Here is a 16329-nt window from a genome sequence, read left to right on the forward strand (position 1 = left end):
ACCCACTAATTAAGCTTCTTCATATGTTGATAGACTGGAGGAGCAGTTGTACCTAGAACGTTACGGGTTACTTCGGCCACCACTGAGTCCCTACAGTGTTGGTGGTCTCTCTGGCATGTATCCTGGGGCGGCCAGCTCCCCATACCTCTCATCACGGTTCCCACCTGACCTCTTGCCTACTTCTTTGGCCGCTCTTCATCCATCCTCTGCATTGCTTCATGAAAGGTCAGTGAAGATTTGAATAGTATTATTATTATTAATACATTGTAGATAAGATTGGAAATAATTATTGAAGAGGGAATCTGATTGTAGGGCTATGAAGGTCCTGCAGGGACACCCATGAAGGCCCTCATTTGACTTGTGCTGTGGTATACTGTAGCTATATTTCTTGGTTACTTTTATCGGTGACATTTAATGCTAGTAAATCATTGCAGTAGAAATGTTTAAATGAGCTTATATAAATTATCTCCCAACAAATTTCCCCAACCACTTGGGTAGGACGGTAGAGCGACTATCTCGCTTCATGCAGGTTGGCATTATATTCCCAACCATCCAGGTGGCTGGACACCATTCCTTTCCCCGTCCTGTCCCAAATCCTTTTCCTGACCCCCCTTCCAACTGCTAGTTGTCATGGCTTGGCACTTTCCCCTGATAATTCCCTCCTAGCTCACACTAGTGGGGTCTTAATGGAAAAGAGAGTGGAAGAATTTGGACAAGAGATTATAAGGTATTATATCACAATTATTAATAAAGCATTATTTATATTTTAAACAATTTATACTAAATATTTATCTAGGGTAACACATTGTATAAAGACTACATCTACAGGTATACTGTTTTCCAAAAGTATTGTACTGTGATGTTTATATTTATATGAGGTTAGAATACAAATTTATTTGCCCCAAAAAATGTAAACTTATTGAATAGTACATCATTATTGTAAGGTACTTCCAAAAGTAAGAAGAATTGACCTATAATATAACCTTGTGTCATGTCACTTGTTGCTCATGTCTTGTCATATTTTGGTAAACCTGTCACAGATAATCTAATACTAGATTATAGACCTAACCTATCCTACTTAATAATTACAAAATGATGTACTGTATAACTATAAAAGTGGATGTGTCTGTCTTTCTGAGGTAGGAGGCCAGATACGTTATTGTGACTCATTGCCTGCATACAGTCCAGTATTATTATATACATGGTAAGATTAACGAGAGACTCTTGTCTGACATTACTAATGGTACAATATTCGGTATATGGTAAGAGTACACTGCTGTATGCTAGTTTTCATACAGAATATTAACCATGTGAAATGTGTACAAAATATGGCCAGCAATATTTATTAAGCACACTAAATTATGATTGTAATGCTAAAGACATATGCCAATTTCACATAGAAAAAACTCTAGAAAATTGTGCTTTGAACCTGCAAAAAAAAAAATAGTCTGCTGTTATTTGATTATAACACAATGAGAATCAGTCTAAAGGCTGAATAAACCATTGATTATTCAGGTGGGGTATTTTCTGTTTTCTTTCTCTGTCCAAAACCACAGCACTCTCCCATACCTATTGATTTTGTCAATAGAATTTTACTTGTCTTGGTTTACGGTGTAGTGGATGTCACACTTACTTGCACATGTGTACCAATGGTTTACATTAATAATACAAAAATTGTTTAGGTTAAAGCTGGAGGAGGACATGCGTCAACGTGAATATGAACTAGAACTGAGAAGAGAAAGAGAACTCGAAAGAGAGAGAGAAAGGGAACAACAAAGAGAGAGAGACCGTGAAAGGGAAAGAGAAAAAGAAAGGGAGAGAGAACGAGAAAAGGAACGAGAAAGAGAGAGAGAACGTGATAAGGAAAAAGAACGAGAGCGTGAGAGAGAGAGAGAGAGATTACGTGAAAAGGAACGAGAGAGACAACGACAACGGGAGCACCATGAACCTGATCGAATCAAAGAAGGTAAGGCCTCATGATTCATGGATTACAGTACTGTGCTTAATATTGGAACTATTCTTACATTCATGTAGAGGAACTGTAAACTTGCTTATGAGATCAGTACAGTATCACCTGACCTTGTGACCTAAACCTTCGATGATTTTCCCCAGAATTTAGTGACCCAGTTATGCTGAAACTAGTCCAGTACTTTCTTTATTCACTTTGACTTTAATCTATATTTTAAGTTCTCAAAAATTAAACAACTTTTTTTTTTATAGCCAGCTATATTTTCATTGGCTAATCTTCAGTAAAATTGGTCTGCTTATCTTTGAGGTACTGTACTGTGTTTTATTCACACACTCAAACACCCAATCCAGATGGTAAATAGCCCTTTAATCCTATGGGCTGTGTTTTATTTAAATATTATAAATTTTATGTCTAAAAGCTTTTTTGACTGTAATTAGTCTTGTGGATTACTGTATTAAATTTTGAAATACTGTACTTATTTGAAATGAATTGATTAATTCGTTAATTTTAAATCTAGTCTTTTTTTTATCCAAATTTTTAGAGCGAAGTCAGAGCCATGAAAGAAGTAGAGATCGAAGCCCCATAACTCAGTGTGTTGGTAGTAGTGGTCCAGTGCCTATTACCACACTCAGCACCAGTAGTGTCACTGTCACCAGCAATGCTCACAGCCGCAAGAATCAGCCGATTGGTAGGCATTCTTTCTGTATCTGTGATCAATTTCAATTATTGCAAGATATGTTATGAATAAACTGTTGAAACTTACAGTTCATTAACCATAGATCATTTAACTGTTTATGTGCATGTCATTCTGGACATTCATACACTCAGTGTAATGTACAAAAGTATGTTTCTTTTATGAACTAGATGCCCAATACTGTAATGGGAGATTCCCCCATTCAGTGCATTGGCATGAATGGTATTAAAAGTTTAGCAATTTATAAGTCAATTACAGACCAAGTGACATAGGAGATTACATCTCCCTCGTCAGATATGTTATACTGTACTCCACAAAATGGGTTGAATTGAATAAGAAGCAACACTTCTCAGGGAGAATTAAAACATGGATTATTGGCTTGCTAAGCTACTAAGATAACTACACCAATATTACATAATACACAAAATACCTAACAAGTTTTTTCAGTTGGAATGTCGACTTACATGTTTGTAAAAAAAAAACTTAGTTTAAAGCATGTGAGAAGAATTAAACCATGTCATGTTCATTATCATGCACGAAACATTCAATGTGTCAAGGTAATTATATGGTACAGTATTACTGTACCTAAGTAACAGCTTCATTTTGGTGATGATTTAACAACCAAATAAAGTAATTATTCCATGTACCTGTAATGTTAAAACCAAGATATATTTCTGGATCCAAGAGATTCTAGAGCACTACAAGCTTAGTATTCTTAATTAATAAGGAGGATCAGGTTGCTGCTCCAGATGCCAGTACACTTTGGCACTATTATATCCCTGAGTGTACAACAAACAATAGTACTGTATCTGTATTTAAAACAGGAAAAACATGATTCAAAGCTAACTTGCAAAAACACACAAATGATCAGTGGTAGGAAGGAATGTTTATTTAAACAATGTCTTAAATTTTTGGCTATATTATCATCATAAAGAGTAGTCAAACTTGTAGAACTGTAATGCATATAAAGTTTTTTAAAAGTGCAATATATATTTTGATGAAAAACTTTCAGGAGTTGCAACACAGCAGATAGCACAACCCCTGAACATAAGGAGCCCAGTAATGTTCAGACCCATTAACGATGTGACGTTCTTGGGGCATGTTCATGCTCAGGCTCAGACACAAACCAAAACTCATACGCAAGCAACTGGTACTAGAGAAGACTCACTTATACATAAGCTGGACATGTCTAAAGACACTATTCGTTCCTCAGGAAAGCCTCGCACTCCAGCCATTGTTAGGCCCTTTGAGTCAACACCCAGTGAATCTGTTCAAACACCTCAGACTATTACAAAAAATAATAGTGTACCTCAAACTGTAAAAACTAGTGAAAATATAATAAGTCAGCAGACCAGAGTTATAGTGGGAAATGGAGAACTTATCCCTGCTAGTGAGATTAAGAAAGAAGTTGTTGAACCACGAGGCGTATGGCAACCAGTGCAGCTGGATAAGACCAGCTGCAGTCCTGTACCTGTTGCGTCCAGTAACAGTGTATCAACAACCATTCCCAACCATATTCTCCCTTCACCTGCATCTGTCAAACCACCTTCAACACCATCTCCACCACCACCACCGCCACCACCCCCACCACCACCACCACCACCACCTCCACCTCCACCTCCTCCTCCCCCACCACCACCACCACCAGAGCCTTCAATTAGCCGTTTGGATGTAGAAGAACGTAGATTAAGAGAGTTAAGAGAAGCCGGGTTGGAGGTTGAGGAAGCAGAGGAAGTACTTCAGGAAGAGGCAATGGCCAAACCCAGAGCTAACATGCTAGTGTGCACAAAAGGTCCTCCAGCTCCACTAGATGCCTCAAAAGAGGTTAGTTATGCATGAATTTGGCTTTTATATGAATAACTGTAGAATAATTTATATTTATTATTTAATATCTTTCTTTAAATGAGCATCTTTAGATTATCACATGATTTCAATGCCTCTTACTAACAGCATGATTTAATTACTTTTAATGCACAGTTTAGCAAGTTTTCAGTGCTGCTCTTTGAAAGTACTGTACTTAAGTTATGGGTTGAAGCTGACTTATTTCAATTATTTAATTTCATTATAATAGTAACTTGGCTATTTAACTTGATGTTATGTTTGAGTCTAATCAAGTGACACCGACAAGCTAGTCACGAAGATGAGTGAAGATTTTCCCATATCTCAATAATACTCTACTGTATTCTATAAATTTAAATATTAAATTATACTGTATCATTTTTATTTTTCCATATTTTATTTAAGACTTTTCTTGCAGAAAATTACATTCATGAACACAGTGGGTTTGACAACACATGCCCGTGCACAAGAGACTGAACTGACTCAGTGTGAGCGTCGGGCACGTGTCTTAAGTGCTCTGGAACCTTCATCTATTCCATCTTCCCCTAAACACACTGACTCCATCTCAGAGGACCTAGTGCAGCTGTTGGCCCCAGGCCACAGTTTACCGCCTGTGATAACCACCTCTGAGGAGTTGTGTCTAGGTCACGAATACCCTCATAAGGCACGCTTCCTTCATCACCTTGAGCTTCAGCCTCAACATTCTCTACATCGCCAGCATGGTACTTGTTCCGTTTGAAACATTTGTTTAAATTAAGTTTTAGCACACAGAGAATATGATGATTTTCATATGTTCACTAGGTTTTATGTTTTATTTTGTCACTTATTAGAAGTTTAGTGCACCACCCCAATCCTTATACAGTAGTTTGTAGTAATTTAACATTGATGGCTGGGTACTTTTATTGATTTTAGTTTTCTGAAGACTAAATATTTTCTGCGTGCCATAAGATCATCATATATTGATAGGTAATGCATTTAAATTTTAAACTCCACCTAAGTATTAGGTGTCCCTGGTAGGAATACTTTACAGTTTTATCGTGTTTGTTAGATATACTTCATAGGCATATCTTTTAATTTCAACCAAATTGTTTCTGAGCTGTCATTCTGTTACTCCCAAAGGTTATATTAGACAAGCAATATATCTGCATCTGCACCACAGCAGGTATAGCATCCCTGCAGGGTCATATATGGGGCTTAAGGAGTCACTTGTAACATTGTCATCCAGCCAAAATAGACTGATACTGAAAATGTATTCACAAGCACAATCCCTATCAGAATTTGTGATGGCCAGTTGGAAACTTAGATAAATGTAATTCACCATTTACAAACAAGATGCATAATTTCATTAAAGCCATACAGGCAACAGCACCTGATTTATTACAGGGCTCCTGATTCATACCCTCCTCACATACATCCTGACTGTCCTATGCAATAGTTTGACAAGTGGGGATTGGCTGTGCAAATAGCGAGTGACAATTACCTAGTCTAATGATTGTGATCTATCAAATATCTAGCATTTAAAATATTGTCAGTTTTCTGGCCAGTGTGATTTAAAGCTTCACTGGCCCCCAATATTCCAAAATAGGGATACTGAGTATCCCTATTTTGGAATCTTATTGGAAGCTCTTATTGGAATGTATTCCAATACGCATACGTATTCCCCAAACCCTACTCATCTAGGGTTTGGGAATGGTTAGGTTTCATTGTGAAGCATCAGGCTTATCACTTTAGGGTTCTTCCCTTCAGATTGAATCTGGCTCCCTATCTCTTTATCAGGTAAGTGTGGGTCACTGTGGTCTAGCTACGTTTCATGGGGGTCCATGTGTTCGCCTACCTCAATGACTGGCTGGTTTGGGTTCCAAGTTAGTCTGTGCATCAGTTGGCCAGGGATCTAGTTCTTTCCCAACTCACTGGTTAACAGTTCCTGGTTAACTGACAGAAGTCCCATTTGGTTACATCCTAGGTTTAGACTTGGCTGGGCCTTGTTTGAGACTCACAGTTGGTGTTGCTGTCCCTACCCCTGGTGTTTTTGCTCTGCCTACAGCTTCATCAGTCAGGAAGTTGGATTGACCTTAAATGACTCATTGGTTGGTTGAGCGGTTGCACAAAAGAGCTAGAACTCTGCCTGCATGGTTTTCATGCTGGGCAGGGTTTCATTCTTATTATTGTACATACTAGTTTCTCCAGTTATGCCATTCCTGGCACTGCCTTCCCTTTGTCAGCTCTTGCTTCACTGGCTTGCTAGTTGGGTTTTTCAGGGTTTGGTTCTGCAGCACCATCCTCCTATCACTTGGTATGATCATAGATGCCTCAGTCCTGGGTTGGGGTTTCATGTCCTGCGCTCGCCAGGCAAGTCGAGTTCATGGTCAGGTCTGTTCCTTTAGGTGCACACTTAGGTGCACAAGTTTGCAGGTGTGGCATGCCTCACAGGCATGCTATGGCAGGAGTTCGAGCTAGTTTTGAGTGAATCCATTGTTTCATTTGAATCATTTGTTGCATTGTTTGCCAGTTTTGAGGCTTCATTTTCTGTGAGCCCTCCAATAATCTGTAAAGCTATGCTGACTTTCTGGATACTTTCCCACTGGAGTGGCAAACTGCCAATTACTCTGTAATTATTTAAGTATAATTACAGGACGAGAGCCACGCTCATGTTGTCTTGTCTTTCCAGCACTCTGTTATATAATGTTTTGAAACTACAGTACTGTACTGATAGATTTGGCATCCACGACTACCTCACTCAATTTGTTCTACCTGTCGTCTACCACTCTGTTTGCGAAAGTGAATTTTCTCACATTTCTTCAGCAGCTTTGTTTAGTTAGCTTAAATCAATGACCTCTTGTTCTTGAAGTTCCAGGTCTCTGGAATTATTCTCTATCAAAATTATTATTTTGTCGATTCGCGTTACTTTTTTGTACATAGTGGTCATATCACCAATTTTTCTTCTATCTTCTAGTTTTGGCACATTTATTGCCTCTAACCTCTCCTCGTAGCTCTTGTCTTTCAATTCAAAGAGCCATTTAGTTGCATGTCTTTGCACCTTTACCAGTTTGTTGATGTGCTTCTTAAGATATGAGCACCATACAACTGATGCATATTCCAGCTTTGGTCTCACAAAGGTCGTGAAAAATTTCTTCAGTATTTTACCATCTATGGTCAGTGTTTAAAAGCAATTCTGAAATTGGAAAACATAACATAGGCTCCTCGCACAGTGTTCTTTATGTGATCCTCAGGTGATAGTTTTCTCTCTAGAACCACCACTACATCTCTTTATCAGAATTTAAAAAAAAAAGTCACAATTTGTAGGTTGTCTATATTCTCCTATTCCACATTCCATAATATAGCATTTATTCACATTAAATTCAATTTGCCAAGTGGTGCTCCACACACTTATTTTATCCAGGTCTTCTTGAAGGGCATGACAATTGTCTAAGTTTCTAACCTTTCCTAGTATCTTTGCATCATCAGCAAACATGTTCATATAATTCTGTATTCCTTCTGGTAGGTCGTTTATGTAGGCGATGAACATTACTGGTACAAGAACTGAACCCTATGGTACTCCACTAGTAACACTCCTCCACTCAGATACATTGTCTCTGATTACTGCCCTCATCTGTCTGTCCATTAGAAAATTTTTCATCAATGTCAGAAGTCTCCCTGTCACTCCTTCAGCATCTTCCAGTTTCCAGAACAGCCTCTTGTGTGGGACTTGTTATCAAAAGCCTTTTTTCGGTCCAGATAAACAGTCAACAGAGTTAAGTATGAAAGTGTTTTGTGATGTTAATGAGGGACTTGTGTGGTGAGGAGGCCTCAGGAAGACAAAGACTCTCTTCTGCCAAGATGTGGGGAAATCCCATAGATTATGTGTGCTAGAGGCTCCAGTTGCTATGGTAACTGAGATGGCACAGCCTGTGAGAACCAATCTCTCAGAACCTGAGAAGCAGAATTTAGGGGCCAAGAGTTAGAGCCCCAGGCAATTGTGAGAAGATTGGCCCAGGTAGAGCATCAGTTTGGGGGGATTGTGCTTGAAGCCTCAGGCAGCCAGCTAAGGGCTAGCCTATATGAAGTAACAGTGACAGTGGTTTTAAGAGATATATTCAGTATTCTGAGGGATCATGAATGAGGTGCATCCCATGAGCTGAAGTCCAGGGCACAGGGTTCTGTATACGAATTCCAGGGCTTATTGTAATATATACGTATTGGCAGTCATGCAGTTGTCTATGCTGTTGAAAGCTGGCTAATAGCAACTAGGAAAGCTACACATTGCCACTTTAAAAATTGGACAGGGACTGAGCCAGCAACCCGAGGAGATGCCAGAAGCCACCACCCAGGTGTGAGAGCTAAGGAATTAACTTTGGTATAGATGTGTGATTTTTTTTTTTTTAGTGTGGCTGAGCTACAGTACATTAGATTTGGAGGGATAAAAGAATTTTATTTGTGCATAGTTTGATGAGATAATTCTGTAGACACCATACAAGCCTATATTTTATAATTACTTGAGCAGAACAGCATGTAGAAAATAGCCTAGACTAGGGATGTCAAAGGTGGATATTACCTCATAAGATATTTACAGTTTGTGTAGATTTATGCACTTGTAGATTTATTTGTCCAGTGAGTGAATGGTGCAGTGTAGGGACTAGACTGTGGTTTTGAATTATGATATCGATTCTTATGTCTTCGTTGGAATTATTATTTACTATGAATGTGATTAAATAGATGTACCTTAAGTTGTGACGAAATGAGATATTGGCCGAGAAGAATTATACTTATTTATTGTGTGAAGGACAGAGAAATTGTGTGCAAATTTTGCAGACGAGGCTGTCAGGAGGCAAGCCGGATGAAGCTATGGAAAATTTAATTTAAGGTAGACCTCCTACTTCAATTATATACAGTATATGATAATATTTATTTTTGTGATTCTGATGACTGTGGTGTATGATTAATCATTTCAGTAAATGTTTTGAAGCTTGATAAGTTATCATTACTCCTTCCTTGGTGTCCTTGGGAAGAGGTTGGATTTGACCAAAGGTTATGATACTTTAGCTAGCCCAAGCCAGGTGCCAATATTAATATGGTAAAGATACTAAGGAAGCAAAAGGAGACTGGGTGGGAGATGCTGATAACTATAAGGAGTGTCCAAAAACAGCAGGGCAAAGGCAACAGTGAGTATCTGCCACAGGCCATTGGATAAAGATCTTCGCACAATCTGACTGAAGCAGCTACCATAGAACTTTCCTGCAGGTGCAGAGAGAGTAGCTATTTCCCCATCCCCCCCCCCCCCCCTCCTCTACAAAAGTAGGGTCCTGGTAGTACAGTTGGGTTCGTTCTCAACTCGGAATCGAGAATTGCGAGTTCGAATCCCAGGCAGGATAGAAATGGTTTGGTGCATTTCCTATCACCTAATGCCCCTGTCCACCTAGCAGTAAATACCCAATAGGAGTAAATACCCCAAGAGTCAGCTTGTTATGGGGTTGCATCCTGGGGAGGGTCAGAAATTTGATCCTGTGGGAGGGAGGGGGAGGACCTTGATACAAGCCTAACATGTTCTATCTGTATAAACTGGCTGCCTGTGCCCCAATGTAAAGAATTATTATTATTATTATTATTATTATTATTATTATTATTATTTTATGTGATCTCCACACCTCTACCTTGTCGTTACCTTTGGACGTCTCTGAGTTAGGTTTCAGAGACAGTACTCATCATAATAGGGGGTTTCTCACCAGGGAAGCAGGTGCCTAACAATATATACAGTAAAAGCTGTATGTTTTATTGTTCAAAGAATATAATATTTAACTTATATAGTTAACCAAATATATCTTTGTGTATCAATATTCTTCACATTCTATGACACAAATATTATTATTGACAGTCCAATACAACATTGCACTTGAAAATCCACTGTAAACACATTTAAAATACAAAGAAAATCTTATATATTCAAATGCATGCTGTTAGAATTTTGTTGCAAAATGTCTGACTAGGCTGAATTCTGATAACCAGTTACTGTATAAGATTATTACACTCCCCAGAAATGCTTAGTGGTTCATAATGCTACAAGAAAATGTAGATAGTTACGTGTATAAATATGGTGCCAATTAGGGCCTATGTCATCACTCATCCCGACACCCATAGACATTATGTTTATATGGTTTTCACTACACTCTCATCCATGGTCTACACCTTCACCCAATGTTCACACCCTTATAGATAGATGGTCAACCACCTAACTTGTGGTCTACATCACCTCTTCTGCGGTCCTCTCCTATTTTAGCAAAAATATAAGACTGTTGGCTTCTGATGGGGTCCTTTCTTCATTGATTCTTGGTTAATTTAGCTAGGATGCATAATTTGTTGTCACGTTGCAGCCTTTCATCACTACCTGTTTACGATCTGAGCTGAGGGGAACATGTTGTTTGAAACAGTCTCCTTGGTTCTTTGTTCCAAAGCTTGTCTCCAGTCATCTGCAGTGTCATCAAGTCTGCAATCTGTCCTCAAGCTCAGGATGTTTGGAAATTTATGGCCTTTGCCACTGTCTTTTCTAATTGTCTTTGGCTGATATCTGGGCTTGAGGGTTTTGGAGGTCTAACAGGGTTAGACCAGGTAATGAGCTAGGGGCTAACTTAGGGGCCTGACAACAGAGTGGACAGCACTTGGGATTCGTAGTCCTGAGGTTCCTGGTTCGATCCCCAGTGGAGGCAGAAACAAATGGGCAGTTTCTTTCACCCTGATGCCCCCTGTTCACCTAGCATTAAGCTGCTACGGACTGCTTCCTGAGGATGTATAACAAAAAGGCGGCCTGGTCAAGGACCGGGCCGCGGGGATGCTAAGCCCCAAAATCATCTCAAGATTACCTCAAGATAGGGCAGCTGGTTATCTGGTCAGTGTCCAAGGTCCTCATCTGGCTTGTGTTGCCTTTGCTAGGGGTTTCCTGTCCTGATCTTTCCCTTTTGGGGGTTTGATTTTGGCTCTCCTCTGGTGTGTGCCATTTTTTAATTTCTCTGTGGTTTGAAACAGGAAGCCAATATTTGACTCCTCCAGAAAACTAGTTTTAAATGTAACGAAATGCCTCTTTCTGTGGGGGGGAGGGGGCAGGGCTTCAGTGGCATCCCGGATCCCTCACTACCTTTGAGGATTTTCTTCAGCTCCAGACAGAAATGTTTATGTGGAAGCGGCAGCTACCAGTAGTAACTGGAGAGGAAGGAGGGTGTACCGTACCCATTGGGTAGATTGCTTGCAGAGATGTTTATTTACTTTCTGTGAACCATACAGTTGCCTATTTGGCTTCACTTCTGGAGGTTGTTTCTTTAGTGAGAATGATCAAGAATCCCCTGCTCTTTGCATATCTGTGAAGGGGGGGGGGGGGCAGGTTTTGGCCTCTGGTCTCCAGTAGTCTATTAAGAACTCCTGAAGCTGATGTGACTTGTGTGTAATTACCTAAGTTTAGTTGCAGGATGAGAACTACACTCATGGTGTCCCATCTTCCCAGCACTCTTTGTCATGTAACACTTTGAAATTACTGACGGTTTTGGCGACCACCACCACCTTGCCTAACTTGTTCCAACTGTCTACCACTCTGTTTGCGAAAGTGAATTTTCCTATATTTCTTTAGCAGCTTTGTTTACCTAGTTTAAATCTATAACCTCTTGAAGCTCCAGGTCTCAGGAATTCTGCCATATCAATTTTATCAATTCCCATTACTGTTTTGTATGTAGTGATCATATCGCCTCTTTTTCTATCTTCTAGTTTTGGCTAGAAGATAGAATGATTTAATGCCTCTAACCTCACCTCGTAGCTCTTGTCCTTCAGTTCTGGGAGCCATTTTGTTGCATGTCTTTGCACCTTTTCTAGTTTGTTGATGTGCTTCTTAAGATATGGGCACCATACAACCACTACATATTCCAACTTTGGTGATGGAATATGACAGTTGTGTGTAATTACCTAAGTGTAGTTACAGGATGAGAGCTATGCTCGTGGTGTCCCATCTCCCCAGCACTCTTTGTCATATGTGGAACTATCTCGGTGCAACTAGCAACAGGGAGCCACTGAGGCCACCCTCCAGAAAGAGGCATTTTATTACATTAAATGGTAGTTTTTTCTAAAAAGAGAAAATTTATTTTATTCTTTACTCTAAATAAAAACTTTTCTCTTCTAATAAAATGTGATATTTTTTACACTGACAGAAGTAGAAGCAGTATGGCAACTAGTTGTGCAGGAGCGACTGCGCCGTTACCGCCAGGAGAGTTCAGATCCACTGGCAGTGCGTGTGTGTGAGGCCCTAGAGCAGCTGCTGGCAGCCAATATAAACCATCAATCTCCAACACCTCCCAATAACTCTCTCTCGGTTCCCTTGCTCAAGGTTGCTTCAGCAGCATCTCTCACTTCAGTTTCTCAACCCCCAACCACTGTTGTTACTACAGCCGCAGCCACAACAGCAGTGGGTACCACTACCACCACCACCACTACTGCTGCTACTGCAGCTACAACAACTACTACTACCTCCACTACCACTACTTCCACTACTGTGGCTCCATTGACCACTGCCACCACCTCCACCACCACTGCTACTACTACTACTACCACTACCAGTTCTTCAATATCTAGCACTAGAGCGATGTCAACAACTACGACAGCACCTACAACAGCAACAGTAGCAACATCCACACCATTGATGGTAACCACCATGCCTGTCGCTGTAGCAACAACTGGTCATAATACCGTTAGCAGCTTAAATACAAAAGTGAGTGTTGTATTATCCATTCAAGGTGGAAATTTTATTCGGTACTGTAATTTTAAGTAAAATTTTATTCCACATTTTCTTCAATTTTGTTATATCCTATTTTTTGTTTAATTGCTGGTTCACTTGTCCTCTAAGCCACATATCTTCTGTATGTAATTCATTTTCTTACATTTAATGGAAAAATTTGCTATTTAGTTCACACAGCAGAGATCATTTTAATTACTAAACATAAAATACCAAAATGAAATTTTGTATTTTCCTAACTTTACATTTTGATTGTGCAGTTGGTGATGAGCAGAGGCAGCAGCAAAGCTCCCATCAAAGATGCCATTATTATGTCCTCATTACCACCAGAAGATGACCCACTCATGGCAAGCCTACACGGGGTAGATACTGTCATTGAACATTTCATAAAAAACGCACAAGGTATGTATTAAGAAAAATATCACTTGAGTCGAGCATCTGTTTTGTTTACCTACAATGGCACAGCTGTAAAATGACAGTTTAGGATTGAGAGTTTATAAGAACATTATCTTCATCTTGTTTTTCAGATCTATCATTTACTTCAAATTTAGTTTTCAGTTCATCATGAATTATAATAATTGTTACTCCAAGAATTTGCAAGACTTCCCGTGTTAATGTTGTCAAATTATATTTTAAATGTTTCAATATTCCAATACAAAATTAATTTTCACAGCTCAAGGAGGCAGCAACAACTCTGCTCTCTTAGAGCACATAGAAGAGGTTAGGAGAAGTCAGCTGGCTGTTTGTCAAACTGCTCAGCTAGTGCAGGAACAAGTAGCTCAACTTGTTGCATCCCGTGCACAGTTAGAGGCTCATCGATCAACCCTACATCACCACTTGGCAGCAGTTACGTCCCTCATAGCAAGCAGCACAAATCACTCTTCCACTGCCACCACCACAACTGCCTCTGCTCCAATAGGAAGTTCTCACACCACAATGTCTAATGGCACATCACTCTCTGTGGGAGCTCCTTTGGCAGCTACTCAGCTGGGTGTAACTACTGGTACCTACACATTGTCCACAGGGAACTGTACAACTAACACAGCCACCACTGCCACTAGCACTACCCCAGGACTGTGTCATCCCATCCCTCTCACCACCACCGCACCAACCCTGGTGGCTGGTCACCCAGTTACTGCTGTTATAAACAGGAGTTTACAGTCACTTGTGCCAACTGCATCTGTTATGTCTTGGGCTGGACTGGCTTCTCCCTTTCTTGGTAGTACAAACATTGCTCTCTCTTTGGAAGGTAAAGATGGAGTATATTATTCTCATTTAACCACTAAAGACAATGTTAAAGATACAAAAAGTGTTGTATCGAGTGCAAATGCCTCAAAACCAAACAACAGAATATCGATACCTCATGGAAACAATAAAAATTCCTCCAGTAATCGGCACTCTAGCAAGAGCCACAAACATGTCTCGGTTGAGACAACCAACAGTTCTCCAATAAAATATAATGGAATACCCACAAATCTTCCTAAACACATTTTCAAACCCCTTCAACTCAGTGGGCCAAATACCAATACCACTACAAATGCAAACAAAAAATCCTCTAAAACAGTGAATTATTCTCAGCCTTGTAATGTAACAGGACTTCCACAACCATCTGTAGCTCTTGTGTCCCCAACCACAACAAGCCAAAATGGTTTAGTGCCACTACCAATAATTCACAATTCTGTCAGCAAGAATGGCAGAACAAACAAACCTCAGATTGGCTTTACTCCATATTCAAAAACTTCTCCCACCAAAGTAACACAATCATGGATATCAAATTGAAATTTAAAATCTTGTATTATATTTAGATATATCATTTTGTAGATTAAAACCTCTTTCCATCACAGGTGTCTTTTACAGACATTAATAGAACTTTGTGAATATTTGCTTGAGAGATGTGTCTCATACAGTATTCATGTTTTAGCTCTGCCAAAGAATTTCATCCTCATGGGAAATCCAGCTACTAGTGTGGATGCTTGTGATGGTTGTAGCATAATGTAAAAGATCTCACTAGTCAGGTATATTCCTATTATAGACCACATGGAGATCTTTGGAGGCAGTATTTTTAAACAGCACTTGAAAAGATTCTGAAAACACTCCAAATAAAACAAAGAAATATTTTTTTGTGTAGATAAGGAATTCAGTAAATATTCTAATATTTGTCCTTTAAGAAAGGTGATTTCTCTCCTGAGAATATAATGGCAAAAGGTACAATCTAACAACATTTGTTAACCAGCCAACACTTCTCTATATGAAATATCCTTAATGCACAAAAAGTATATCCTTAATGTATCCTGTCCTAATTACACAAAAAAGCACATTTTATATTATTATTTATATTTTGTATATACTTTTATAGTGTCAGACTTAGCACAGATCATTGTATCTTATTATTTCAGACACCTGCAAATGTCAGTACTGTAGTTTGATTTCTAAGAAATTTGTTGTATTGTAATTTTAAATTTTTGTAATTTTGGCAACTTCTTTATTGACATCATTAAAAATGCTGCACTGGATAGCCACCCCGGCTCCAGCGCTTGGTCTCGGGCCACCACGGCTCCAGCGCTTGGTCTCGGGCCACCATGGCTCCAGCGCTTGATCTCCGGCCACCACGGCTCCAGCGCTTGATCTCCGGCCACCACGGCTCCAGCGCTTGGTCTCGGGCCACCATGGCTCCAGCGCTTGGTCTCGGGCCACCATGGCTCCAGTGCTTGGTCTCGGGCCACCATGGCTCCAGCGCTTGGTCTGGGGCCACCACGGCTCCAGTGCTTGGTCTCGGGCCACCACGGCTCCAGTGCTTGGTCTCGGGCCACCATGGTTCCAGTGCATGGTCTCGGGCCACCACGGCTCCAGCGTTTGGTCTCGAGCCACCATGGCTCCAGCGCTTGGTCTCGGGCCACCGCGGCTCCAGCGCTTGGTCTCGGGCCACCACGGCTCCAGCGCTTGGTCTGGGGCCACCACGGCTCCAGTGCTTGGTCTGGGGCCACCACGGCTCCAGTGCTTGGTCTGGGGCCACCACGGCTCCAGTGCTTGGTCTCGGGCCACCATGGCTCCAGTGCTTGGTCTCGG

The 16329-nt window shown here is 40.3% G+C and overlaps 1 protein-coding gene across 5 annotated transcripts in view; it reads left to right on the forward strand.

Annotated features, from left to right (window-relative positions):
• The window catches only part of LOC123746055 (mucin-2), a 28867-nt gene extending 13677 nt beyond the window's left edge, over positions 1-15190 (forward strand). For 2 of the 5 annotated variants that reach the window (XM_045727231.2, XM_045727234.2), the window contains 8 exons: positions 34-225; positions 1683-1966; positions 2487-2657; positions 3676-4487; positions 4921-5224; positions 12683-13239; positions 13524-13665; positions 13937-15190. In XM_045727231.2, coding sequence (XP_045583187.1) covers positions 34-225; positions 1683-1966; positions 2487-2657; positions 3676-4487; positions 4921-5224; positions 12683-13239; positions 13524-13665; positions 13937-15042 — 3568 coding nt within the window. In that variant the 3' untranslated portion in view covers positions 15043-15190. The remainder of the gene's footprint in view (positions 1-33; positions 226-1682; positions 1967-2486; positions 2658-3675; positions 4488-4920; positions 5225-12682; positions 13240-13523; positions 13666-13936) is intronic. The other 3 variants (XM_045727232.2, XM_069314215.1, XM_045727235.2) reach the window with 2 other exon arrangements.
• The last annotated feature ends 1139 nt before the right edge of the window (positions 15191-16329 follow it).

The sequence above is a fragment of the Procambarus clarkii genome, chromosome 78, assembly GCF_040958095.1.
Source record: "Procambarus clarkii isolate CNS0578487 chromosome 78, FALCON_Pclarkii_2.0, whole genome shotgun sequence".
Taxonomy (NCBI): domain Eukaryota; kingdom Metazoa; phylum Arthropoda; class Malacostraca; order Decapoda; family Cambaridae; genus Procambarus; species Procambarus clarkii.